Genomic DNA, 26727 nt, shown 5'->3' with positions numbered 1-26727 from the left:
TTCCCAGAAAGAAGTGACAAGACCCTAAATCTGTGAATGATTTACTACTATCAGTTGTCACACAGATTTGCTCCGTCAGCAGCAGTGCAATTCTTGGCCACCATGCCCCAGCCAAGCTGCAAACCATCACATCCTTGTGCCAAGGGAAAACACTGGGACATGGATTTGCAACCCCTGTCCAGAATCCAACCTTGATGGGCTCCAGAACACTCGTCCCTCAGGCTGCTCTGCATCCAGGGGACATTTCTGTACTCAAAGTGTTCGTTTTCCTTAAACATCCCCTCCCACCCTGGTCCTGGGGTTTCCTGGGTTTTGCCTCAAAACCTGCACATGACCAGCATGACCACGATTCCTTCTGCTCCAGCACACATGAACGCCTGTGAGGCCCTTGGCCTTTATTTTAAACTTCTTCCTAAATGTCATTACACGAAGCCATTACTGAAAATAAAAATAAAGAACGTGTTTTCTATCTACTGTTGCCTTCCAGCAAGTGAGAGGCAAAGGATGCCTGTGGCACATCCCTAAAGCCAGTGACATCACTGCCAAATGTGTGTCCCAGCTCACTCCAACCGACTGGCGCCAAGTCTGCTGTGAAATTTCATCCAAGTGTTTTACCAGGTCATTTTTTTTCAGAGCATTAGGGACAGCTTATACTTTTTCTAACTAATCCTAGAGATAAATATACATAAAGTTTGGAACTGAACAGGGAACATATCAAAACTTGGTCCAAAAAACCAAAGCCCACAGCAGCCTGCCCTGGGTCAAAACTCTGGCAGCACAACTTCCCACCCTCCCCCCACAGAATGCCTCCACCACTTGAAGGCTCTGCCCTTGGACATCACCATTACAACCTGGGATCCCACAGTTAACCTGTCTGTTAGTCAGGAGTGAGTTCCTCACCTTGTACAGGTGCATAAGCCCCCACTCCTTGGTTACACAGTAGGGAATGCACACCAGTGCACTGAGGTTCTGAACTGCACAGGCAGCTGCCTAACAGTAAAGTATTTTTGGAGGCATTTGTTCCAGCTCTTAAAAAAACAACAAAAACCTGATTTGCAAAGGCAAGGAAGGACAGCCAGTACCTTGTCACATTTCTTTCTTTGAAAACCCCACCTTAGTTTCTGCAACACCACACAAAGATGATTTTCACCAGGAGGACCCACACCAGCTCCCTCCTGCTCCCACAACACCGCCCAGCCTCTGCAAGGCTTTGTGAAAGCAGTGCTAAATATAGTCCCTTTAAGGGAAGATTTGTAAATCAGTATAAAACATAATCCGCTTTGCAGATCCTCTCCAGGGCATATGAAACAATCACTGTTTGCCCACAGAGGCTGTTGCAGACTGGTTAATTGAAGAACCCCTAAACCTCCCCAAAATCTCCAGAATTAACTCCCAAGGCAACGTGAAGACCCCAAAGCTGAGAGGCTTCGATCACATTGACCCTCTGGAACAGCAGCTCCTGGTGCTCATGCAGGGAGGCACCTTCCTCCCATTCCAGGTTTGCCTTTTATTTGTATTTTTCCCAGAGTAACACCTAAAATGTCCTACAGAAATCCCCCATTTCCACTCTGCACGGAAAACTGACACAAGGATCTCCCCAAGTCACTGCCTGGGCTTTAGAAAGGTAAAAAACCCACAAGGTGCTGGAGCATTGAGGAAAGGACACTACTGTTCAATGACACCCTCTTTATTCAAAAATAGATATCTATGAGACATTTCAGAATATACTGCTGTCAAATGGCAGCCTATATGTCTAAATTAATTCCTAAGTCAATTAATATACAGATTTAAGCTTTTGTTAAAAAAGACACACTGTGGGTAAATCTGTTTAACCTTCAGAAAATGTCACCCAGTTCACCAGATGCCCTTTGCCCAAAAAGTAAAACAAATAAAATTAAAAACTACAAGACTTCATTTAAATTAAGCAAAATAAAACACACGCATATATTCAGAAAAAAAATCAAAACATTTCAATTAAAAAATAAAAAAACCAGACAGACAACTCTCTCACAGATCTGCCCAAAACACAAACGTGAGATGCCAACACATTTGTCTACATCAGTTTTTGACAGTTTTTGTCCTATAATGGATACACATTCAATCAATGCTCAAAATAACTTGGTTTAACAGCCTCGGGGTAACTCTGTGAGCTGAATCAGGATGGAAAAGTCTTTTGGTTTGGGTTCTTGAAGTTTGGTGTTGGGGTTTTTTTTTGTTTGTTTTTCATTTTTGGCAAAAGCAGAGAGAATGTACAGTGTTTAATCTAAAGTATGGACCATAAAAGGCTGCACAGTCAAAGCGACTCAGGGAACACAGAGTTCTGCCACTGGAAAAATTCCTGTAAACTAAAGAGAAAAAAACATCTGTAGGCTGGGCAGTGAGGGTGCAAGGAGCATTAAAAAAGGACAAAAGGAAGTGTCAGTAGGAAAAGGACGTGAGCTTCTGAACAACTGAATGATCAAAAGATGCTGTGGTGGTGTTTGCTGTAACTGAATGCTGACCGGGCTACTGAACAGCCTGAAAAATAAATTAATGCGGAGCAGAACGAGCTTTGCATTTCTGCATTTTCTTCTCCTGGCTTTGACACCAGCTCAAAATCACAGGGAGGCACAGAGAGAGCATCTCAGCTCACTTCATCCTCTGTCTTACAAAACCTGTGTTACCAGATCAAGTGTCTCCAGAAACAGAACCTGCTTTATAGTGAGAGGTGCTAAATTTAAACAGAATTGTATCCAGATTGGAATGGTTCAGTGATCAGAGTCCAGCTTGTCACACCTAACACACAAACTGAAATGTAACTACACCCCTGGCAGCTAAAACACTAGCCAGCAACATAATGGAATTAAGAGCTTTTTAAATTTACCTTTTTTGTTTTTTACACTTTTCCTGATTATAAAAATCAACTTACAATCTGTGACACAAAATTAAGTACATCCTTCTAATATCTACATGCATGGACAGGGTACATGTGCATACAGGATATATGCATATATATGGGTCTATTTTCTATATAAATAAATATTTATACCACATTTAACATCTGTGCATCAGACAACTTCACTAAAGCTATGGAGAGAGTTTATATCATTGGATTTTCAATGTAACCACCCTGAGAGCAGACCTAGCAGTGCCTGTCACAGGGACACCAGCAGCTGCCACACACCATTCCAGCCTCTCAGGTCATTAAATCAAAGCTTCCATTACCATCTGATTTCATATAATGAAGAGGAAAAATGTGGTATAAATCTAAGGTAGCTAGAACAAAATTTACTTCCACTCCCACTTAGGTAACATCCAGTTCTGCTTTGCTCAGCACAGTGTAACTTATGAGTCTACCTCTAATTTCACAAAGAAAAGCTGCTTATTTTTATTGCCTGTGACTTCAATTTACATCCATGCCAAATGAGAACTACCTTCACATCAGGCCACAGCATTATGAGGAACTGCAGGTTTAGGAACAAATCTTTCCCTGTACCATTGCTGAGCAGATGCTTCCCCTGACATGGCACAGGACTGGCATGCACACACATCCCTATGAGGCCCATGAGCCATTCCACTGCTCCCAGAGATGGGGCTCAGAAACCCAACCAAAACAGATGAGACTTATTCAGAAATAATACAATATTTGTACAGAGGGAAGATGCTGCACAGTCAACCTTCCTCTGGAAGCTTCCCAGGTATGTGTGTACATGATTCGTGATCTTTGTGGGGGTAACAAGTGCTAAGGGCAAACAGTAACTAAAGAGTACAGGAAAAGATGAGAGAAGTTTGCCTAAACAGACCACCCCCACTCCCTTTAGAGCTCACAAAACTCACTCCTCTTCCTCCCCTCCTGTGAGCCAGTGCACACAGAGAGGGTGAGTATGAGCAGCCAAGAGGTTCAAAGCAGGGTCTGCGAGGTCCTTCCTACTGCAGATCTTGGAAGACTGGACTTCCAGCCAACACCAGTCTTCTTTCTTCTGCTGGTAATGATGAAAACTGGGGCACATGGTTTGTTCTAGTCTGTTGAAAACAGGTCCCCAGCAGATGGCAGAGGTGCCAGACCTCCTGTGACATTGGGCAGCAGTGACAGGTCTGGAAGGCTCTGGATGTGAGATTTCAGCTCCTTGCGCACTTGGGTTACCCGAGCGAGCTTCTGTTTATATTCCTGAGGGAAAGAGACAAGGGAACAAAGATTAAGCACAGGTTAATTAACAGTGCTGTTAGTTAAGCCAGGAGTCTCTTCCAGGTGAGGACTCAAGGAAAGCAGCCAGGCCCTGCTGCTCTGAGCAACTGCTGGCATGACTGCGGACCCTGCCATCTGCCCCAAATTCACAGCCTGCCCACAGGCTCTGGCATCCCTAAACTAATAACCCTGCCCTGCCTTACTAACTGTGCATGTAAAATGTCCCCAAACCAGCACACACTAGGGCCTGATAGAGCATTTGAGAGAAGTGTCAGTGCAGAGTTGCTTTATCCTTGTGTTCTTCCCCAAATACTGACTCCCATCTGCTGCCAGAATGTTCCTGATACCCCTCCACTGCCAGAAGCCACAGGCTGAGGCACACCACAGGTATGCTGCCAAAATGCTCATTGCTTTCAAATGTGATCAATTCTCAACACTTAATTAATCCAATTTCCCCCTTTCAAGCTATTAAATCAAACCCAAGTTTTGGTTGTCAAACAGGGCCTCCTTTATGAGCTCACATTACAACCCTGGCATGGCAGGGACACCATGGAAACTCGTGTAGGACCACGGAATGTAAACCAGGGAAAGGCACATCCACACCAGATACAGACATTAACATCTTCAGGATTTTATTACACAGGAAAAAAGAGCAAGCTAAAAATCTCCAAAGAGGAAACTTGAAAGTGGTTTTTCCACAAATGAGGTCTGGATTCAGTAGTAAAAGTGCAGTAAGGAATCCCTATCCATGCACAGAAATTCCCCCAGATCTCGGAGACACCAGTGACTTGTGTTCCTAATGAGGAGAGAGAGGAGTTTGGACCCTGAAAATGGAAGAAAAAAAGAACTGTACCTTGGTCTATTCTGGTGAGAAGCCACTTATGAGCAGCCCAGCACACATCCAAATTATCCAATACAGAAGATTTTAATTAAAGAGTGTTTATGCAATTTTCAAAGTTTTGTGATTCTTTATATTCATGTAACAGTCAGAGAAGACAGCAACTGAAGGACTAAAACTCCAATAGCAGATAATTTTTTTTTAATGTGCCAGTCCTTACTCAACTACATGTGGCCTACTTTTCATGGCACCTCCAGAATGCAGGAAACAATGAGCTTAAGAAAAAAAAAATACACAGAACAGACTGCCACACAGCCAGCTAGAATATCAATTCACTTTTCATTTCTTAATTACTTGGCAAAGAGAACAGAAGTTTATATCTCTGAAGATCAAATGAAACTAGGCACATGTTTAATCAAAACATCTTTCTGAAGAGTTTACAACTTTAATCCAGACTTTCTAACCTTCTCAGTGATGGAAATTCTCTTCACCTTCTCCAAACATCAAAGCACAGCAGTTCCTGTGGGGTTACAAGCAAGGAGTTTACACTCTCTGTGTTTCATTATTTTGAATTAGAACAGTGAGAGCAGCCGTCAATCGCAACAACTCCCGATACCCCTGCAATGGCTGTGTAAGTGCATCCCATAAATTTCCTGCCAGCACCAAACAGAAATGCCTTTTAACAGCCTATTTCAAACTTAAATCCTTTATGAGGCTCAGTGAGTTAATATAACCAAACACTTCTGTGAACATACACAGGATAGACAGTGAAATAAGTCCAAACAAAGCCCTCCCAGCTCCATGAACTGCAGGGTGCTGCTCTCATGCCTAGAGAACAGCAACAAAAAAAACCACCTCAAGGTGCACACATTAATTTTGTGAGGATTTGTCTTGCTTTAATGAAAGAGAATCAGGAAAAAAGAATGTACCCAGAGCCCTAATCACACTCTTTTGGGAATTCTTAAAGAGTGAAACAAGTCGAGAAACTCATGAGATGAAGACAGAGAATAAAAACAAACCCCTCAGATTCCTTGGCATTAATAGAGAGCAGCAGCAGATAAAGAGGGATGCCATGGAGGCACAGCATTCCAACACTTGGGATTCTCCTCCAAAAGCATGTGGGAGCCAACGCTGGGGATAGGGAGAGAGTGCCCAGAGTGCCCAGCTCAGGGCTGGCACACCCCCAGCGCTGGAGATGGAGACAGCAGCACCCCAGCTCCTGCACACACAGCAGAGACTGCAGGAACATCCACTGAGCTCCAAATGCTGGCACAGAGAAGGTGGAAGAGGCTGGACTTGGAGATCCACAGAAAACCATTTTAAAAATATTTTAAAATCCATAATTCACACCATTGTCAGGGAGTGATGGATATCAAGCCAGGAAAGAATAAGCAGCACTTCCTCCTCAAGAATGCCAAACTGTCAAGAGCGAGTATCAGCAGGTGTTGCTTTCTTCTGTAGTAATTCCCACTAAAGATAGGAACAAAAAAAAAAGAAGGGCAAGGCAGTTGGCAAGTCCTCCAGGTCTGATAAATGGGCAGTGAAGATGAAAAGAAGTTGCAAATTCCAGGCATATGCCAAGAAAATACCTCAAATATGGCTTGAATTGCCAAGATCCACACAAAACAATTATGGATTTATGGATCCAATTATAGATCCAGAAAAAACAATTATGTAAAACCAGGTACAACCTCCAAAGAAAGACTAATGTCCTGCCATTTTCAGGGCAAAACTGACCAGGATCCATCACTTCTCATGGACAGTCAGGGCTGGAATGTGATGGCTTTTGAGCTGAAGATGATTTGCATGACCATTAGAGTTACATTAGATGCAAAGAACATTCCTCTCCCAAGAGAGCCACTTAGGGGAGGGAGAATCTTGCCAATGACTTCCTTGCCTGACAGCCCAGTTCTTATAAAACACACTGACAAATTAAGAACCACCAAGATGTGTCCAAACCACACTGCTGCTAGCAAACACACAGACTTAGGAGCAATTCTTCTGCATATTAACAACACCAACCTGCTTCCAAATTCACAGTTAACAGCTTCAAGTGTTTAGGAAAATATTGCTCTTAGCATGTCCTTATTTTCAGGGATACTCTACATTGAGGGCTACATGGAACACTGAGTTTTCAGAAACATCCTCCCAGTTTGAACAGAGACTTTTGTATGCACATGATGACAAAAAATAAACATCAAGTCACCTTGAGAACCACATTCCTTTCAATTCTAAGTAATTCCACCTTACTTATTAGTAAATGTAAGTATTATCTAGTCTACACCAAAGATCTAAATCCTACTTGCTAAAAACCAAAGTGAAAAAATAAGACAGAAAAAATTCTCATAAGGAAGAGGCAGCAACAGCCCCCAAACCAAAACTGGCTCAGAAAAACATCAATAAATTCAGGAATGGAAACTAAGGGAATAATCCAGAAACCAAGATTTCCTAGAATAGATGAATACTTACTGGGTAGATTGGATACACATCACAGAGCATGGCAGGAAACTGTCTGCTCTATGCTTAACCCTCTCCATCCCTCTGGGCCTGAGATGCTGTGCTGATTCCTGGCAGAGCTGTCAAGGAGTGGAGAGACCATGAGCCAGAGCTGGGACAGGGAATGCTGGCTGCTCCCCTCAAGAATACACAGCAGCAGAGACACTGAACCCCCTTCCAGCTTGAGGGCTTTGCTTTTTCCACAAGTTCTGGACATATTCTGCAACACAGGACTCTGGAAGCAGGTTTTATAGGCAACCATGTTTTTCACATAGCCCATGCCTGGAAACTTCACCTTGCAGATTTTTCTACAAGGTCCTCCCACTCCATGAAACTGAACAACACAAAGTCCAGTTAAGAAGCTGCTGCTTTCCGAGGCCTTCGTTTGTACTCTGTGCTGAGCTGATTGTCTCATTGCTCAGTAGGTTTATATTAAGATTAATAGTATTTGGATGCTATTTGCTTTTTTTAGACAAAATAATGAGACCTCTGCTGTAAGCAGGAGTTTCAGGATGATAGAGGAAAAAACTGGCTCTGTGCCACACGGATGCTTTTGCTAATCAACATTTCCTTTCAGTGCATGGCGTTCTACATCCTCAGTGGCCAAAAGAATTAGATACTCAGTCCTTGAAACAAATGCAAAATCAGAATTAGCCACTGCTGAATGAAGCTGACACAGTGTTTCATTCCAAAGCAGCCGTGCTTGAACATTATAGAACTGGCTGTAATCAACATGACAGGAAATTCATCCTGAGCACTGCTGCGTGGCCTGGTTCACCTTGTCACGTTCCACAGCAGAGATTTCAGCTTATTTTGGCTCAGAGTGTGTACTGGACACGTCCTCTCCTGCGCAGGGTCGAGCAGGAACATGCTGTAAGTCATCACAGCAATTGCATCTGCTGAAAAAACATCTAGCTAAGCATTAATGAGAATTTGGAAAGTGAATAAGAAGAGCAGCCGGTCAGGCGCAGTTTTGATATGATGCAGCTTGAGCCAGCTGTAGGAAAGCAGAAGACCACAAACAAGCCAGGGGAAAAAGGCATCAGAGGTTCAGCAGGAATTTGGAGACTATGTAGTGAAGTGAGAAGTCTGACAGCCATGTGATTGTATGTCCAAGTAAAACATCTCTTTAAAAACATTAAATATACCACAGTACTGCAGCAGGCTGATTAGGTATTCCTTACCTTCTGCTCCTTGCCACTTAAACTATGCACAGTACTTTTAAAACATATTCACTAGAAAAAGAACAGAAAGGAAAACTTCTGCCATTCCACAAGCTCATTGGAGCAGAACCCTCCTCAAAAAGTGAAACCAAATGCCAGGGTGAAACCAGGTTTCCTCATTCTGCAGCAGCACTAAACCAGAAAATCTGAGGTTTTATCTGAAAGATGCAGTCCAGGAATCAGAGCTTGAATGATGTATTTCCTTACAGAGTCTTCAGTTCATTTTCAACCTTAAATTTGTTCAGTCTTGCTCTTTTAAATTTGACAAGGCTTCTTTCTTCTGTGGCATCATTCATCACACTTCAGCAGAGATGGTGTTTCTGCTCGTGGCAGAATTACGTGCTCTCAAACCAGAACTCGTTTCCTTGCTCTCCTCTTTGTTTAGGACAACAGAAGAGGCAGCAGTAGATGAGCAGCATTTCTCCAGCTACTGGGAATGCCTCAACCTCTGCAATGCTCAAAAGCTCTCAGAAAAAGCCCAGGCTGCTGCCACTGTATGATGGACAAAGTCATCATTGCATTTGCCAAATACCCTTCCAGAAATAAACATTGAGGGGGGTACAATTGATGTTCACCATAAAAATCTACATCCAGGGCACAAGCCAACAGCTACATTCACCTCTCCAAGCATCTTAATGCTTTTCTAGCTAAGCAAGAGAGTGGTCAACACTCATTCACTTCACTAAAATGCATAAAGACATGGTATGTTAATATTGTATTATTTTTATTATATGTAATACTTTTATTGTTTACTACTATTCTATTTGCAGCACAACTGTAATTATAAATATCTACAAGCACCTACAAAATGAAGGAACTGTACCTTTCCATTGTGCAAAGAAACACAGCTGTTGCCTCGAGCCATACATGGCCCAACAAACCCACATTCCCTGCAGTTGTGAGCTCACATCCCTACAGAGCAGCCTGAGCTCTTGCCCCACAGCCAGAGGCACCAGTGGCTCACAGCTGGCAGGACTGGTGCAGTCACTGGTGCACAGCCCAGCATTTCTTGCCCCATTAGTCACCAGTTTGGTCCTACAGACCCAGGTCTGGCACTGTCTGGGTGCTCCAAGCTCAGGATCTCCCTGCCAGGGTGGCAGAGCTGACCCCACTCTGCTGCCGATTCCCACAGCCGCTCCTGCTACTTCACACGTGTCAAATAATGACAATTTTGTTTCCTGGCAGGAGCCCTAAAATTTCATCTCCTATTTCACTGTCTAAACCACTGAAATGAATATACCACAGAACCCAAGAATTCCTGTCTGAAGGAAGCAGCAGCCACAAAGCCATGCCAACAGTGACACACTACAGAGACCCAGGCAGTGGAAGCAGCACAGCAATAAACTGCCTATTAACCCACTGAACTAAATTGTATTGCAAGAAAATGTATAGTGCTGGGCAGTCCAGAAAACCTCAAGTGAGAATGCACTTCATCCCTCAGAGATGCATTATCAAAGAGGGTTTGCAAATTTGTGTGGGCACGGCATTAACACCTTATTAAAGGTGCCTTGAAGCCATGAATATTAAAACTCACAAACACCTAAAAAACCCCAGAGCTCTCAGCAGGACTCTAAGTGACAATTTTTCAGCTGCAGCCAAGAATCAGAATATTTCCCCTAAGCTGGATCTTAAATACAGTATGTTCTTTAGATTTATAGCTGCAGACATGTAAGCACACACTTCTTTGAGTACATACACTGCTCCACCCACGCTGCCTGTGTTACACTGTTCCTCACGTCACCTTCCACCAACACAGATACAGAAGGTATGTGGAAGAATTGCCCTCACTGACTGTGCAGTCAGAATTTTTGGTTTGATGTGCAATCTTCTATTTTTTCTGCCTCTTCTCCCCATCAGATCAAAAAAAACCCTCCCTCCACTCACTCTAGGTTTCCTACTGACAGTAGTTATTTCAGGTTCCCATGAAGCTTCTACACAATTTGCCATTTCCTTGGTTCTTCCAGTCTCCTCTGTTTACCTGACTTGACTTTACACCTGCCTGGTACACCAATAGGGGATGTTCTCTCCCCACTGCATTTCCATTTTACACAAACTAATTCCCTGGATTTTTTCTCCTTGCCTGCCATGCATTCCAGAAGAGTGCTCTGACTTCAAAAGACAATTCTCCTTGAAGTTCTGCAGGCTCAGGTGCTTGAGGACAAAAAACCTCCCCAGCTGATTGTGCTCAGTAATTGTAATGGTGCAGCAATGGCCAAAAATAACACAAATCAGGAAACTTCCATTGGAAGTTCAATACTACTGTGAGATACAAGGACACATCTCATTCTTATAGAAACAACAGCTCCTGCTTCTACACCCATCTGAAAGTGGATTTTATTTCCTGTCATCTGCTATTGTGAATGTCCAGGCCACCTCTGATCTATCCCTGGCAAGGAAGATCAAACTGCAGCTGCAGTATCGAGCCCACAACTGCTGAGCAAGATGAAGCACTATTTTAAAAGAAATTCAGTGTTCAGCTGTTGAATGACAGTATCCCCCACACCTTTCAGGAAGTTAACATGAGGAATACTTACCTTTGAAGATATATGCCTTGTTATAGGCTCTTTAGTATAAATTTGGGGCCAACTGATTTTAGTGACTGATAGAATTAAAAAAAAATCTACCTTCTTAAGTGCTCTTAGACTACAGTCAAAATATCACAATACCACTCCCAGGATAAAGGAATCCTAATTATTACACTTTGATTTTTTCCATTGCTACCCTAAAACCAGAGTTTGTCCATATGTTATGATCTTCAGGCTCTGTTACAGCTTTCTCCCTTCAAATCACCAGTGCTGCTTTGCCTCTCACTGTTTCAATCCCTACTCATGCCAGCTGTGTCCATGCTGATGTGTAATTCCTTCCCAAAGCCTCAGCATGCTCCTCAGCAGTGTCCCTCAGTTAAACAGCCTTACTGCAACTGATGACAAGAGCTGTGTCACAGGGGTTTGACATGCAGAGTATTCTGAGTATTAGCCCACAAGACACAAACATACTGAGTTTATGTATGTTTTGACAATTTGCTGTTTCATGAGGGACAGCATTAACAGGATTAGTAAACAACTGCAGCTCTTTAGACCATAAAAGCTGCTTTGCAAAAAGACACAGATTAGCTGCTTTCATTGCTATCTCAGTGAAAGACTTTGCGAGTAAATAAAATACAAAAACATCCAGAGTAATTTCCAAATTAGGTATTTCCATCTCTTAAAATATAGCCCTGATTTTTATTTGTCAGAAGCCCCTCTACCCAACCAACAGCCTTGGCTGGATGAGGATGGTGAAGTAAACAATCCATCTTCCATCCAAACACACCCTCTCATCTAAGTCAGGAAACTTAGAGGAAACTTCCTTAGCACAAGAGGAAAAACTCAAAATACCAAAGATTCTGGAAAAGATACTTCAAGAGAGCAAAGGCTACAATTAGTAGATATTTAAAATTAGATTGTTTTAAGTTATTTTCTCATTTCAGACCTTGCCTGAGTAAATGTTTTGGTTTTTAATACATTTTTAATTGTTACAAGTTTCAGATCCTTCTAGTAAAATGCTTATTAGCACTACAAAGAAAAATACAGGCTTATCAATACTGTGAGAACATCAAAGACTCAAATAAAACTGATAAGCAGATCTGGCCTGCCTTATCTGTAACCAGCATCTTCCACTGTTTATTAACCCTCTACAAGGGCAGAACAATGGAATGCTGTAATCAGGCAAGATCCCTCACTGAGGTTTGAGAGCTGACACGAATATCAATCGTGCCTCATGTTCACTGCTGGAGTGGCATTTCCTGCAACTCTGTTTACACTGCTACAGCACTGAGGCCCTCTTGTCTGGCAGAATGACAAAGATGCCAACCTAAACTGATACTTAATAAGATCCTAATATTTAAATAGGATCATTCTTTATTTTCTAATGTAGTGAAGAATGGCGTTTACACCTAATAGTGTGCAAGCAGCCTGTCCCATTGCCATCAGCAGGATTACAAGCATTAACAAAGCAACTCAACCAGCAAAACACTTAATTTTCAGGGTTACATTTCTGCCTCTGCCAGAGTTACAATTTTCAAGTAACATTCTTTAGCAAAAGGATATTTTCCAAACAAAAAACCTCCACGACTGTCACAACATTTCAGCTAATGCATTAGAAATTTTAATTTCATGTTGTCATTATGGATTTCTCAGTTTCAAAGTCTCAAGCTGACTCAAAATTATTAATTGTTCTGGGCCTTTTAAAGTATTATTGTGCAGCATTTTGCTACCTATAGCAGTATGTATCATTTAGGTATTTTTTTTACATACACATAGGTGTCCTTAAAGCAAGAAAAAACCTCAAAACCTGACCCAAGACTTCCACAGAAAATAAATCAGTTGCCAAACAACATTTGGTTTCATGGCATCATCTGTATCCACGTCTAAAAGTGTTTTTCTGACTCAGTCATAAGACTGATGCTATGCTTGAAGAAATTCAGTCACAAGGCATTGAGAAACTCCAATATAAACACAGGCAGAGAAAACACTCAAAATGAATTTTATCTGGGAACAATGTTGCCGAGCTGTCAGAGGAGGAGGTTTGCCATGAGAGTAAACAGAGACTGCAATTGCTGCAGCTCAGTCTCCTTCCAGGAGATTTTGTCCTCCACATCCCCTCCCATCCCACCCCGCAGCAGCTGCTCATCACCAGCACGGCGGTGCAGAGAAGCCCTTAATGTGCCGCCAAGGGGCAGTTTAGCAGATGGCAGAGTGACATACAACCACAGCCATTAATTAAACTCCTCGCTAGTCCCACAACGTGCTGCTGAAAGAACTTCCACGGAGAAGGCACATTTCGGATAAACAGTTGTAAACAGCTGGCTGCACAGCCTGAGCAAGGGGGCTCAGCTCAGCCCCAGGCTGTTTTAGGGTCCTGCCCTCCCTGTTCAAAGGAGCTGTACAGGAAACACAAGTCATTGTCTTTCACTACCAGCCCCATTTACACTGCACCACAGAAGCTGTGGGTAAGTGGCTGTTAAAGGATGTAAAGCAGAAGATCTGGTTTAAACTGCTTCCCCTGAACAAGCAGGGGTTCAAGAAGCAGATGAAGGATACCTAATCATCAGGAAAATAACAAAAAACCCAAGCAGTATAAAAAAAACCTCAGCTAATTATGGCAAAGGGAGGTTAATTTTTTGAAAAGGGTTAATTTTTTTAAATTTTGTCATAACAAAATAAGCTACGTGTTAGGCAAGTCTATTTTTCTTTAAGAAGTAGAGAACTCTGGGCTTTCCAGGTGCATTGAGACATCTAGACTAAACATCAGGACTCTGCAGATCTGACACCGCTTTCTTATCCATTTTTCTCCAAGTGTAAAGACAACTAGAACCTAGAGAACCTGGAACCAAATGTAAAGGCAGGACCTGGAATCAAATGCAAAGGCAGGACCTGGAACTACGTAAAGGTAACACCCGGAATCATCTCCCCTCTGGAGAAACCCATAGATTAGGAGTCCAGGGCGAGCGTTTGGTGAGCCAATTGTTCTGCCAGCTCCAGTAACAGGCACTCACCTCCAGTTTCTTCTCCTTCTCCGTGAGCACATCCTTCTGGTTCTGGGTGTACTCGATGAGCATCCGTGCCAGCTGGCGCCGGTCCTCCAGCTCGGCCGCCAGCCGCCCGTTGTACTCGGCCAGCAGCAGGCACGCCTCGTCCACCGTCTTTGAGAGCCGCTCCGCAGCCTCTTTGTCTGCGTGCAAAAGTGTTGGGTGATTTAGAGGACAAAGTTTAAAACTTCCAATTGTTGACAGAAGGGCTGCGATTCACGAGCCGCAGGCACAATAACATCTTGTTCGTAAATATACTTCTGGCTTGACAGGAAAATAAGGGCTGTTATCACAGGGGTAACAGGAAATAGGATGTACACCCTTTGTGGGTTGTATTTTAGACACTGACATAACTGACTGCATTTAATCCTTGCAGAGATGTCAGTGAAAGCAGGGAGATAAATCTATGAATAGTAAGCCTCTGTGAACAGGTTAATTAAAATGTTAGAAGTACCTTCAGGTAAACAAATCGGGTGGTTTCTACATTTAAACACTGTGTGCACTTGGTAATTCCTCTTCTATAGGAGCAATTTCAAATGTATTGACACAAATCTAAGAATTGAACACAGTCCAGTTGGACACTGTAAGAATATATTATGAAGGGCCAAATAAGTGATAATTCATAATGAGTTCTAAATTAAAACTACCTCCAGGAACAAGAGTCAAATCAGTTCAACCTCTAAATGCTTCTATTAAAATTACTTTTCAAATGCAATTGTAGAAGTTAATTTAAACAAAGACTGACAGATTAACGGGGGTAGAAATTTGCCTTTTCTATAGCAATCAAGGACTATGTGTGTACTCAGCAGTCTGGTAGAACTTGAAAATATATCAATCAAGGACTATGTGTGTGCTCAGCACAGTCTGATAAAACTTCAAGATATTTTAACAGCTGAGGTGTTTAAGAGCAAACACATCCACTTGAGAACTCTGGCTCGATTTCCTTTATATTCTTGTAAAATGCTGATGATTGTCTCAAAGTACAAAAGCCTCAGTCCAAGCCAAAAAAAGGAAGCAACTATGTAAGTTTTATCTTCAGTGTTAGTCACAGGATTGCTATCTGTTAATTACCCCAGAACTACAAAGCAAGGACACAAAAGCAGGAATTCACTCCACCATACATTGTGATTATTAAAAAAAAAAAACCCCACGCTTTGATTTCTAAGTTATTCTTTGGACCCATGTTCATTCATCTTCCAGTCTCATACCTGTAATTTTCTCCAGTAATGAAACATCTTGAACTTCCTGAGGCAGGGAAGCAATTTTTTGCCGCACTGTTGCATCTCCTGATGCTGCATTTTCCAGGTCTTGTAGGGCTTTGATCAAATCCTCAGTCTACAAGTGAACCAACAGTAAAACCAGGTAACCTTAACCACATCCACTTCCCAGGGATGTGGTCACTGCAGAGGAGCTCACCCACCTCTGAAAGGCACCATTTGAGGAATATTTTCTTCAAGTAATTTTTAAACCTAACACAAGGAGTATTCATTGAGTTTACACTTATCCCAGTGTTTGGCTCCTCCTGCATAATTACAGCAGGGCCATCCTTTTCAAGGCTCTGCAGTGGGAAACTTCTCAGTCCAATTAAGAAAAGTGATCATTTAAGACATAGCTGAGAAGGACATGACCACACCAGTCAGAGAACCACCAGCCCTGTGTGCTGCCCCAAGCTGGGACTGAACCTTCCACCCAAGCATCCCTGACAGTCTCTCTGACTCTCTGGAGTGTACAGGCACCTTTTTGTTCTGTTCTAAAGCTGCATTCTGACAGAGCAAAAACACCCAACACCAAATTTCCATCAGCCCAAACAAAACTATACTAAATTTCCATCATGACAAGGTTTAGAATTCTGTAACTTGCTGCTGACTATAAACTCCAATGATGACAAAAGCTTCTCCCATAAATCAAACTTTGTAATCTCCTGATTTTGCAAAGCCATGGCTGTCCTCACCCAGCTTCCTGCAAGCACACAGCTTTCTGCAACTCAAATGGGCCTCTTGATGTGCCCTCAGCTCATCTCTCAGCTGGCTTTAGTGCACTGAGGAAAAACGTGTCAGTTTGAATTAATTCACTCAAAATGCAGCCAAACTTTAAAAGGACGTGGATGAGGAGAGCTCTAGGAGGACCATCCCTGACACATTGTATTTCCTCCTTGCTCAAAAAAAATTTAAACAGGGAAACTCCCTGAACAGGAAGAACAAAGTGTTGCTTTTTTGTTTAAAAAATTCTGAAGTAGGGGAGGTTTTTGAAACAGAACACTAGGACTATAAACACAAGCACTGATTTTTAAACTACAGTTCAATAGTTTGTAAGCTATTGAAAACACTAACAGATTTTAAATAAATATTTTCTTAATCTGAAAAACAAAGAGGTCCATTACCTAATATTTACTACTTCCTTGCAAACTGCAAATGATTTCCAGCAGTGACAATGTTTATAATCAAGAGAAACCATAAACTGCAAGGCATCTGGAGGTAAAACAACAACAAAATTTTCACTTATTTCCTTGACAACTGTTATTTATTTTTATTTTTCAATGTTTACAGTTTACCAGATGGATGGTGTAATTTTTTATCCCCTTCAAATAGGCTCTGGGTTAACATATGTTCATTCTGTAGCCTCAAATGGCTGCAATGATTTTCTATTTCATTCCAAATATTTCCACACCAGTAACATGGAGCCTCTAAAGTCTTCAGTGCTGGTTTTCCTACCAGTTCCATACAAATATAACAAATGTTATGCTGTATAATAACTTACAGAAAGATATGGCCTATGAAAGAAGACTGTGTATTAACTGTTCACAGCTTTAGGTTTTAGAAGCTACACATTGATTTTGAGAAGAATTTAAAATATGGCCTGTTCTTCTAGCAGTCCTTTGGGATTCTTTCCTGGCAGCACTACTCAGACCTTGTGTTAGACTACTGGGAATTGCTCAGAAGTGACACACTATTGCAGTAGGGAAAAGGAATCTGTTGCATTTCACATGGACTTCTCAACCCCAAACTGCATCTCACCACTAAACCCATTTCACTTGTTGTCAGCTCCACCTTGTGGCTGTGACACAGGGGAGGTGGCTGTGACACAGGGGAGGTGGCCCTATGGCTTCCAGAGCTCCTCCCAGGCTCAACCCATCCCACATACCAGCAGTGGCCCAGCACTGGGGTCTGGGGGTGAGTAGCTCCCAGGGTAATCATCATCTTCCTCCTCTTGTATTTGCTGGAAAGTTCGCTTTAAAGATTTCTTCTCCTCTGCAACTGAAGACATAGAAACAACTCATTTGGATGCCAGATCTGCCCACATTAACTATCTCTACTTCAAAGAATTACACCAGATGGATGCTCTGATGATTAAGCCCTCTAGGGGATGACCACAGCTGGACTTTAATGTTGGAATCATATTCCAAACACTCAAATGCAAAACAGTAATAAAAGATTGATTTCTTCCTCCCGTGTATCTCTGTACATGCCAGCCTGAGGAAACACGAGCACTGTGCTCTTCATGTGTTTGTGCCTCTCACAATGAAAGTAGGAAAGACAAATAAATGTGCTATTTGTCAATAAATTACAGACTTCAACCCTCAGATGCTCTGGCTAACACTGAGTGTACAGGTGAGGATTTCTACCAGTAGAAATGAAGCACTGAGGTGTACACAAGGTACTGAAGGTACACAAGGACAGAAGAATTTCAAGTTATCTTTCTGCATTAATTATATGCTCCCTGTGGTCCCACAATCAACACAGCAATTGCTCATTATTCAACCTTCCACTCTTTCATCAAAATGAGGGCTTCAGGACAGTTCTGTGAAACTACAACTCCAAGATGTGACAGCAGCAACACCAAAGCATGAACTAATCTCCAAGCAGGTAACCTGCAACACTTCAGAAACAGGGATGTCATAAAGCAAGACAGCATTAGTTAAATGAACCTCAGCATGGCAAACATTAGCTTGAAAGGGAAGAGACAGTTTATTTAAATGAGTCAGAAGTCTTAATGAAGCTTTTGATCCAGTCACAGAACCTTCAAAAGAAGGTAGACCATTTTTCAGCCTTGCCACCAAAGATAATAAGATATGGGGTAATTTGTAAGAAATCTTTGGACAGTCTTAAGAACATCCATTCAATGGAATCCAGTCTTGCCAAAATAATCTGTATATACTTTGATACACAGGAAGAACCAAGATCACTCCACTTAAAACAAAACCAGACTGTCCCATTCTAATGGGGAACCAAACAGAAAGGTCTGTCCTTAAATGCAGAGTTCTGCCTGCCTTGTCAGGTAGGACATATGAATAAACTTCATTCTAATGGAGAGAAATGAGAGGAGCTGTTACATCCTGCTCATTGGGGAAAGAGCTGAACAACCTTCCCAAGGCAGACACAAACACATCTGTCAGAGGACAGACTCACTCAATGGAAGGCAAAGCAGCACTCAGAAGTTACCCCAAACCAAAGGAATTGTTAATGTTTGATAGAACAAAGGTACCTAGGCTAGGAAAAGGACAGCCAATTATTGCATGTATCCAACTGATGTATGAGTGCTTGACAATCTGACTGACAAGCCAGTGATGCACCAGACCAACAAGGAAAACAGCTGCTGCCCACTGAGGTCTGTGAGAAACACGAGTTGGGTTGAACAGGAGATGAGCAGATGAGAAAGTGGGCAAAGAGAGCATTTAAAATTACCCAGCCCAACACAAGAGGTCATCAGTATTTATCACTTGTGTGTACTTATCATAAAATAATTAACCAACAGAGGATAAACCTGAGCCAACAACAGAAGAATGCATGACCACAGCGATCACACAAGTGAAATTAAATTGAGAGCTGGGATTCAAATTGCTGAAGAGTTATTCCTGCTGTGTTGCCAACTGGTCTATCACAAGACACAGCATTACACTTGCTCACCACTCTGACACAGAGGATTCAGAATTCATTGAATATTCCATCTGAACAAGGCCACACGAGTCTGACTGCAAGCACTCTGAAATCGGTGATGCTGAGCACCTGCAAACCTAGGCAAAAGTCACTGGAGAATTCTAGAAACTCTTTCTCAATTTCATCAAAATAGAAAAAAAACCCTTTGCTTATTTGCAAACCCAGGAGCATATGGAGCAAAAAGATCTCTGAAAGAGAACCGAAGCACAGCACAGATACACCCTGCCTGGGTAACTTAACAAAACCTGCCAGCCAGGGGTAATTTAACCATCACAGTCTACACTAGCAGAAAAACGTGTCAAATCCAGCCAGAGAAGGGGAAGACAAGCACTGAGAACATGCAGAACTGATCAGAATGTAATACATAACCAAAACAATCAAGATATCCTTGTAGAATACAGACTGCTTCTTCCATGAAAATCAAGAGCCCACCTCAACATGGACATAAAGAAGCCAGAGAAACCCCAATGAAGTCAGCTCTCCTCCTCTGCTGTGCTCTTCACAGAACTTGAACTCCTCCCAAAAATCCTCCAAAGGCAAAGCACTCTCCATTTCTCCAAAACAACAGACAAGTGCTCTCCTCACAGCTGTGAAGTGACACTTCAGGCTGCTGTTACCTTGCTGTTGCAGAGTCCACAGACACCAGCAAAAACATCTCTGCATCAACTTTTATGCTGCAAACCATCTCAGCTGGCTTGAGGAAGGTTACAGTGTCCAAGGCCTTGCTGACAACTGTGAGCTTTTCCTGTCAGCTGGACACCTGAGGCATCTTCCCAGCTCAGGTGCTCACTTTCCTGTTCTCAGTTCTTGATGCCTGTTCAGAGGTAAACAGGCTCCTAATGAGCCAGCACCCCCTGCAACCACTCCAAACCCTTCTCTCTTTGAGGCAGATTATTTATGGTTGCTGGAGCTCTCATTACAATATATATTTGTTGGCAGCCTCTCCTAGGGTACGCCCAACTGGAGCTGAGCTGCTCCAAAACCATACCCAGCCCTGTGTCCAGGTGCCTTCATTTCAGCTGCCTTCAGAAGCCTCCCTGCCTGCTCTCCTCTGTTCTTCTCCATATTTTAAAACAAGTCTGACTTTCTGCACCAGAATTTGCAACATAAACACAATGAAAGCAGTTGGGGAGCATCTCAGTTCTGTGTTAAGAGTGACACACTCCTACATCACAGCACATTCAAGGACCTTCTTCAACTGCTTGTTACAAAGACAACAAAAAGAAAACACATCAGCTATATCGGTTGTATTGCCTGAAGGGTTTCACATCAAACCTTTAAGACCTACTTTTTCCAATCTTTGAGAGAAATGGGGGGCTTTTCTCTTCCCTATTGCTTGTGAAAAGAAACATTCTAATAAAAATGAGATTAATGAGAAAGCAAATACAAGCTTAATGAATACATTTAGAGATAAAACAATGTATCAATATTCAAAAGCTCATTTCCATGCATATGCATATCTCCTTAAGGAACCCAAAAGACTAAAATCTGGTAGTCAGCTGCACCACTGAGCAGTCAAACCAGGGAATACAGTGCTTAGAAAGGGCTGGTTGTCTTACCCCTCTGTCTCTCTGAAGGGAAATCAGCTCTGCTCCACAGCAGGAGCTCAGCATGTGCAGACAACTGAATTGCTGTGCATTACCCAAGGCCTTGCTACTGACAAAACAAGAAACAAACTGTACCACTGAAACACTGACTGATGAGCATTAAGAATGTATTTCCTCACTGATACAGGACTCCACTGCACTTTGGCAAGTCACACAACTCTAAGTGATGCTCTCAAGACAAGCAGAGTTATCCTTCTCAGAGAGAAGCACCCATCAGCCCAGGAATTTAAGACACTGCAGTATGAAAAATAACAGAGAACTACCTGCACTGACCTGTTGCCATACCTCAGGCTGAAGAAAAGAATAGTTGTTCTCACAGCACCAGGTGTTATCAACAGCACCAGATGCCCTTAAGGACCTCCAACATTTTAACAGCACAGCTTGTACCAATCTACAGACACTAACATTGCCTATTTCTCAGCTGTGTCTACCTTGGGAGTCCACAAACCCAGCAAGCCAGAAAGGCTTTGGAGGAGCACTGGACTATGATTTTCCACATTTACAACGATTGTTCTATCTGTAAACTAGGACACCTTAATCTACATCTTGCCTATGTTCACCTGTTTGAAAATGGAATACAGTAACCACAAAAAAGCCTTCTGCAACTCAACAGAAACTCAAACACCAATTTATGTCAGAAATCCATAAAGCCCCCAAGTGAATCTAGCTCTTACCATCAAGAAGCTAATTTGCACACATGCCAGTCAAAGCAAGGAAAAAAACCCACAGGATAATTCTGCTGAATCCTTCAAATTTCTTTTTGACCATGAATTGACAGGGCAGTAATATTCACACTCATGCAAAAGCCTGAACCTTCCTTTAAATAAAAGATACTACATTAATATCTCTAATTACCCAGGCAAATCTAAGTTTCTTGCCAAGTGAAGCTGTGCACACAGCAGCTCTTCCAGGGTTTGTATTACTCCACTCTGCTTCCCACAGACAAAGATCTGTTACTCTTAGGAAGTTTAATTCTGTACAAATGTTTTTAAGTTGAGAAGACAACCGTAGCAGAAGTGGTGGATACCATCAGCCAAAGGGAAAGGACAGTGAGGGACAGCTGGTTGCCAAATGACCAGGAACTAACACATGGTATCAATTATCAATGCCTTTAGATTCAAAGTTAAACACTTGTGAAACACCTACCCAGGCATACTAAATTGAAGTTTCAAAACCTCAGTTAATCAGGTCAGGGTTAACAGGAGTGTAAATTCTGGCTTTTGATAACACACAGGTGCCTCATTCACTGCACCCAGACAAGAGGAACCCCAACATGAGCCAGTTAATGCAGAGACTGTTCACCTTCACCCCCCAGAGCAGACTCCTTCTGTCTCCATAGAGATGGGATAACCCCTTTAGTCAGGGCAGTTGGCTCACAATATCTGGGGGAAAAACTGCAAAACTCATCTTTCAAAGGGGATACTTCAATCAGGGGCAGGTGGAAGGGCACTGGTGTGAGCTGCTAAAGCATCCATCCAGCAGTTCTGCATAAAGCACGTGTGACAAAGCACAAAGCTATAGCCAGAGATGTCTTCACATGCAGTTCTCATCTATGCTCATATCTTATAAATTCTACATTAAATACCAACTCAATCAGGCCTTGTTTTCACCACCTAAGAATGGCATAAGAGCTTTTTACTAATGACCAAGCCAACTCTCTCACATCATCAGAACTCTGTGGGCAATAGAAAAAATATGACTAGAGCAGCAATGTCATTCCAGCTCATTTGAAGAGACTGACACTTCATAGAATCATAGAATGGCTTAAGGGAAGGGACCTTAAAGGCCACCTCATTCCAACGCCCCTGCCATGGGCAGGAACACCTGCCATAAGCTTGCTCAGGGCCCCATCCAACCTGGACTTGAACACTTCCAGGAATGGAGCATCCACCTCCTTCAGCTGTAAGGTGGACAAATATTCCTTTAACCAGAACACTCTTGATTTTTAATGACCCTCACCTTCCATAGTTGAGGCATCCCACTGCTCCCCTCTATCCACTGGAGCACTACCAGTGAAACACCTCCAAGTGCTACAGAAGAGGCAAGATCTGCCAAAGCAGTAAATCAAAGCACAGTAAACACAAGCTTATGCTCAGTTTCTCACAGGTTTCATGCAGTAATAAGGTTATACCTGTGATGTCCTAATGATATTAAATTATGCAAAGTTAGAGTTTTCTCCAAATGACATCAGCTGGTGTAAGAAAATAAGAGACCAGACAAGCTTCTGGGGCATATATTCCAGACTTCAATTATTCAAAACTCCTTTCTGCATCATAGTAAAATAGAGTAACTATGGAAAACAAAACAATTAATATGAGAATGGAAGCACTAACAGTATTGAATAAGACACTCTAATAACCCAGCTGAGCAGTCTCAGAGATGCAGAGTGGGACACTTGACTTGAGATGGACACACCAGTTCCCTGCATCACTGACTTGCTTTCACTCCAAAAGGCAGCCCTGGAGCACTGGACCTGCACAAGCAGCACCAGACATCACACCCAGTTAAGCTCACTGCCAGCCCCAAGACAGCACACCTGCAAACCAGAACTGAGGGTTTAATGAAAATCACACTTCTCAACACAGTCCTGAAGAATCTCCCCAACCAGCTCTGGCAACAGCTCAACTCCTCACAGTAATTGCAGTGAAACATGCACCAATTTAAGAACAAAACACACATGAGAAGCAATATGCATTTACCTTTTGTTTGGGGGCTGTTGGAGTCTTCCATAGACAGTTTGAGCTGCTGGATGAACTCACTGCCATACACACTCCTCTCCTGCCAGATGTTCAGCAATCGTTCCAAGGGCTTCTTGCAGCCCTCGTCTGCCTCTCTGTTCAAAGATTGGGAAATCATTACACTTCAGCTGATCAACACTCCTTATGTTTTCAGAGAGCATCTTCCAAACTGGCAGCTGCACCCATTGCAATATGTGAACATTTGGAGAGAATCTTGCTCATGTTGTCTGAAACAAACTGTGCAAAACATACTTGTGGCCAATTTTCCCCTTTATTTGACCTAAAGATTGCCTGGAAATCTCCCACTATTCCCACCTCAAAGTAGGGGCAGGAAAGCTGTGAAAGAAGAAATTTGCTATCATTCAGAATTTGCAATAAGAGTTTATAAAAAACCCTGAGGCTGACAAGTTTACAACTCTGAGTATTAACTTTAAACAGCTGTTTCAGCCAATAACACCCCAATTAAAAGCAGGTTGATTGGATCATTAGGCACTTAAATGCACTCAGAGCATGCTCTGACAATCAGACAGCCCTCCAGAACAGACAAATACCCAGAGCATTAATGTTGTTTAGCTGAGGTAACAGGATTTATTAAGCCATTTAGACACAATCTTAAATAAACAGCAGTGCATTTTTGGTAAGGTGGTGCCTGCATCACTTCTCCCCTTTTAACTATGAAATTCTTCCTTCCTCCAGCAAGGATATTACTGATCAGGTAACACACAAAGAAACTGCTCAAACCAGGAGGCTGGTGAGAGCCCAGTGACCCAAAACATCAGCTCTTTTAAAGTCTTTTGACAATGGGGCAGAGCCATTCATTATGTGGCTTTAACAAACACACCCAACTGCTCAATTCCACTGCTCATAAACAGATCTGCCAGATCTTTAGGTAACAATTGAAATAAAGTCCTTAGGAGCTTCACAAACATGTAAAGCTGAGAAGGACTGGTTCGCACACACATTTACCCGTTTACACTAAACAGTCCCCAACCACAAAGCAGTCAGGATCCAATCTCTACTACAGAGAAGATACAAGCATACCCTAGACTTAAAAAAAACAACAAAATCCAATTGAATTAAGCTTTGAATTACAAGAATGCAAATCCCTAGAGAGGAAAGCTGAAGAAATACAGCAACATACCTGGCAACGTGAGAAAATGCATCCACGAGAACAGATTCAAATTCCCTGGTAAATTCAGGGCCTTTCCTCTTACTGTTCTGGATGACATCGTTTGCTAAATATAGGAAAGTAAGTTTCCTACTTGATTTTGCTGAGAAAGGAAAAAAAAAAGAAAAAAGGGAAAAAAAAAAAAGGAGAGTTTGTATTTATTTCTTGTTTCTTACACCTGGAATCATTAACAGGGCTTTCAAAGTTGTTGATAGTTGTTTAGCTTTGCAGTCTAAAAGCAAAGTTCAAAACGTTTCCATTTTACCAAAGGAAATCAGGGGCTTTCAAGTAGTTCTCAATATCCTCACTTCTGCTCTTTTCTAATTAATTCATAAAACAAACATGAGTTTAATGCTTTTTGTGCACAGTGACACCTCAACTCTGAAAAACCAATAAATTTTAAACATAATTTTAAAAAGCTGTTCTAACCCGTCAGCAAATTAATAAACCAATTAGTTTATTTTTTATTAATTAACTTCAGGAAAAATACTCGAATAAAACAGTGTAACTCAGAATGAGTAAAACTGTAGGAGAAAGCTATTATGGAGACTCAAAAAATTTCCAAACAATGTTCCTAACATCAAATTTCTTCAATACACCTTAAATTTTCCTATTTTGACACCACCAGTTTCTGTATCAATATAGCCAGAATTAGTCGGTTTCACTGTTCCCCCAACAAAAACAACACATCGAAGGCAGAAAACAAAGGTGCTCATTTCCACAACAGGGCAAAGGCAGATCTTCAAAAACTCATGAATAAACTACAAATGGCAAAAAGCAGCAATCACATAGTAGACAGCCCAGCTGCTCCAAGGGGCTCGCAGTGCTGGTGTCCGCAGGGGAATGGTGACACTGGCTGCACCTGGGGACAGGGCATCCAATCCCAGAATGGTCCGGGTTGGAAGGGACCTTAAAGATCATCTCGTTCCTACCCCCTGCCACCGGCAGGAACACCTTCCACTAGGCACTGGCAGTCTCCCTTGACTTCAGGATGAAGCCATCTGGGAAATCACCTTTTGTTAATCTGCAAGGAAAACGCGCACAACATGTTTCTGGCTGATAGCACCAAAGAGTTTTATAGACTTCTACAACTACTTTTTCTTTGCTTATCTCCTCTCACTAATTATGTAACGGGCGAGCTGTATGAATTCAAACCCAAAATTTAAAAACGGAGCCAAACAGCCACAGCACTTCCAAGTCTGCCTCAGCACAGTCAGGGGAACGTAATTCGTGCATCTCTTGTTTTACACCCGCCCAGAGCTGAGCATCCCCTCCCTCTCAACCCACGCTTGGCTGTGCCTCCGTCCTCTGCCTTCCCAAAACCGCCGCCGGTATCAGCGGATACTCCCCTCACACGTGGCGTTCCCCCCAAAGTTTAGTAAACAACAACACAGCAGCCAAACAGCGCCCAGGCTCCCACGAACTCCTGGGACACCAACTTCTCCCGAGGCCGGCCCGCGGAGCTCCGCCAGGAGGAACCGGCCGCGCTCACCGGCAGCTCCGTTACCTCAGGGCAGGGGCTGCCAGAGCGGCCCCCGCCGGACAAACCCCCCGCGCACCTTTGCGGAGCTCCCGGTGCCACACGGCGACGATGGGCCCCGCGTGCTTGCGGTGGTGGATGAGCCACAGCGAGAGCGTTTGCACGCTCTGCTGCGAGTTGCTTAGCTCCGACAGCTTCTTCTCCAGCGCCGACTCCGAGAAGGAGGACATGGGGCCGGGGCTGCTCCGCCCGCGGGGGGGGCGCGGCGCGGCCTCACCGACAACAACCCGCCGGGGCCGCCGCCACAAGATGGCCGCCCGCGCCCTGACCCCGCCGCGGGGCGAGGGGCGGCATCGTACGGAGCGCCGGAGGGAGCCGGGCCGCACGGCGGGCGGGCTCTGCGCAAGCGCAACCATCCTCAGCGCCTGCGCACTGTGAGCACTCGCGATTTTTCTCACAACGCCTGCCCAACCCCGCGGGAGCTTTGTGGCGCTGATAGCTCCGTTAGT

The 26727-nt window shown here is 43.0% G+C and overlaps 1 protein-coding gene across 3 annotated transcripts; it reads right to left on the bottom strand.

The window, feature by feature from the left end:
• Positions 1–1671: 1671 nt before the first annotated feature.
• Positions 1672–26604, bottom strand: RPRD1B (regulation of nuclear pre-mRNA domain containing 1B). Of its 3 annotated transcripts, none has more exons than XM_054644620.2 (8): positions 26298–26604; positions 24712–24841; positions 23532–23665; positions 17433–17545; positions 15500–15626; positions 14259–14434; positions 5468–5523; positions 3975–4147 (listed from the first exon to the last, which is right to left on the bottom strand). In XM_054644620.2, exons 1-7 carry the CDS (start codon positions 26446–26448, stop codon positions 5491–5493), a joined length of 864 nt encoding a protein of 287 aa, XP_054500595.1. In that variant the 5' UTR covers positions 26449–26604; the 3' UTR covers positions 3975–4147; positions 5468–5490. The 3 variants fall into 3 exon arrangements, with proteins under 3 accessions (XP_054500594.1, XP_054500595.1, XP_054500596.1); XM_054644621.2 differs by lacking the exon at positions 3975–4147 and adding an exon at positions 4781–4989; XM_054644619.2 differs by lacking the exon at positions 5468–5523 and having other exon boundaries at positions 1672–4147; positions 26298–26600.
• Positions 26605–26727: the final 123 nt, after the last annotated feature.

This window comes from Agelaius phoeniceus, chromosome 17 (genome assembly GCF_051311805.1).
Source record: "Agelaius phoeniceus isolate bAgePho1 chromosome 17, bAgePho1.hap1, whole genome shotgun sequence".
Classification (NCBI taxonomy): domain Eukaryota; kingdom Metazoa; phylum Chordata; class Aves; order Passeriformes; family Icteridae; genus Agelaius; species Agelaius phoeniceus.
Note: the sequence above shows the minus strand (reverse complement) of the source record. Positions and strands in the feature narration are given on the sequence as shown.

Coding starts and splice junctions, on each gene's coding strand:
- RPRD1B (XM_054644619.2), bottom strand. CDS start 26,448: ATGTCCTCCTTCTCGGAGTCGGCGCTGGAGAAGAAGCTGTCGGAGCTA. Junction 23,666..24,711: donor GCATTTTCTCACGTTGCCAG/GTATGTTGCTGT, acceptor ATCTTTGAACAG/AGAGGCAGACGAGGGCTGCA. Junction 14,435..15,499: donor ATTACTGGAGAAAATTACAG/GTATGAGACTGG, acceptor TTTTGCACGCAG/ACAAAGAGGCTGCGGAGCGG.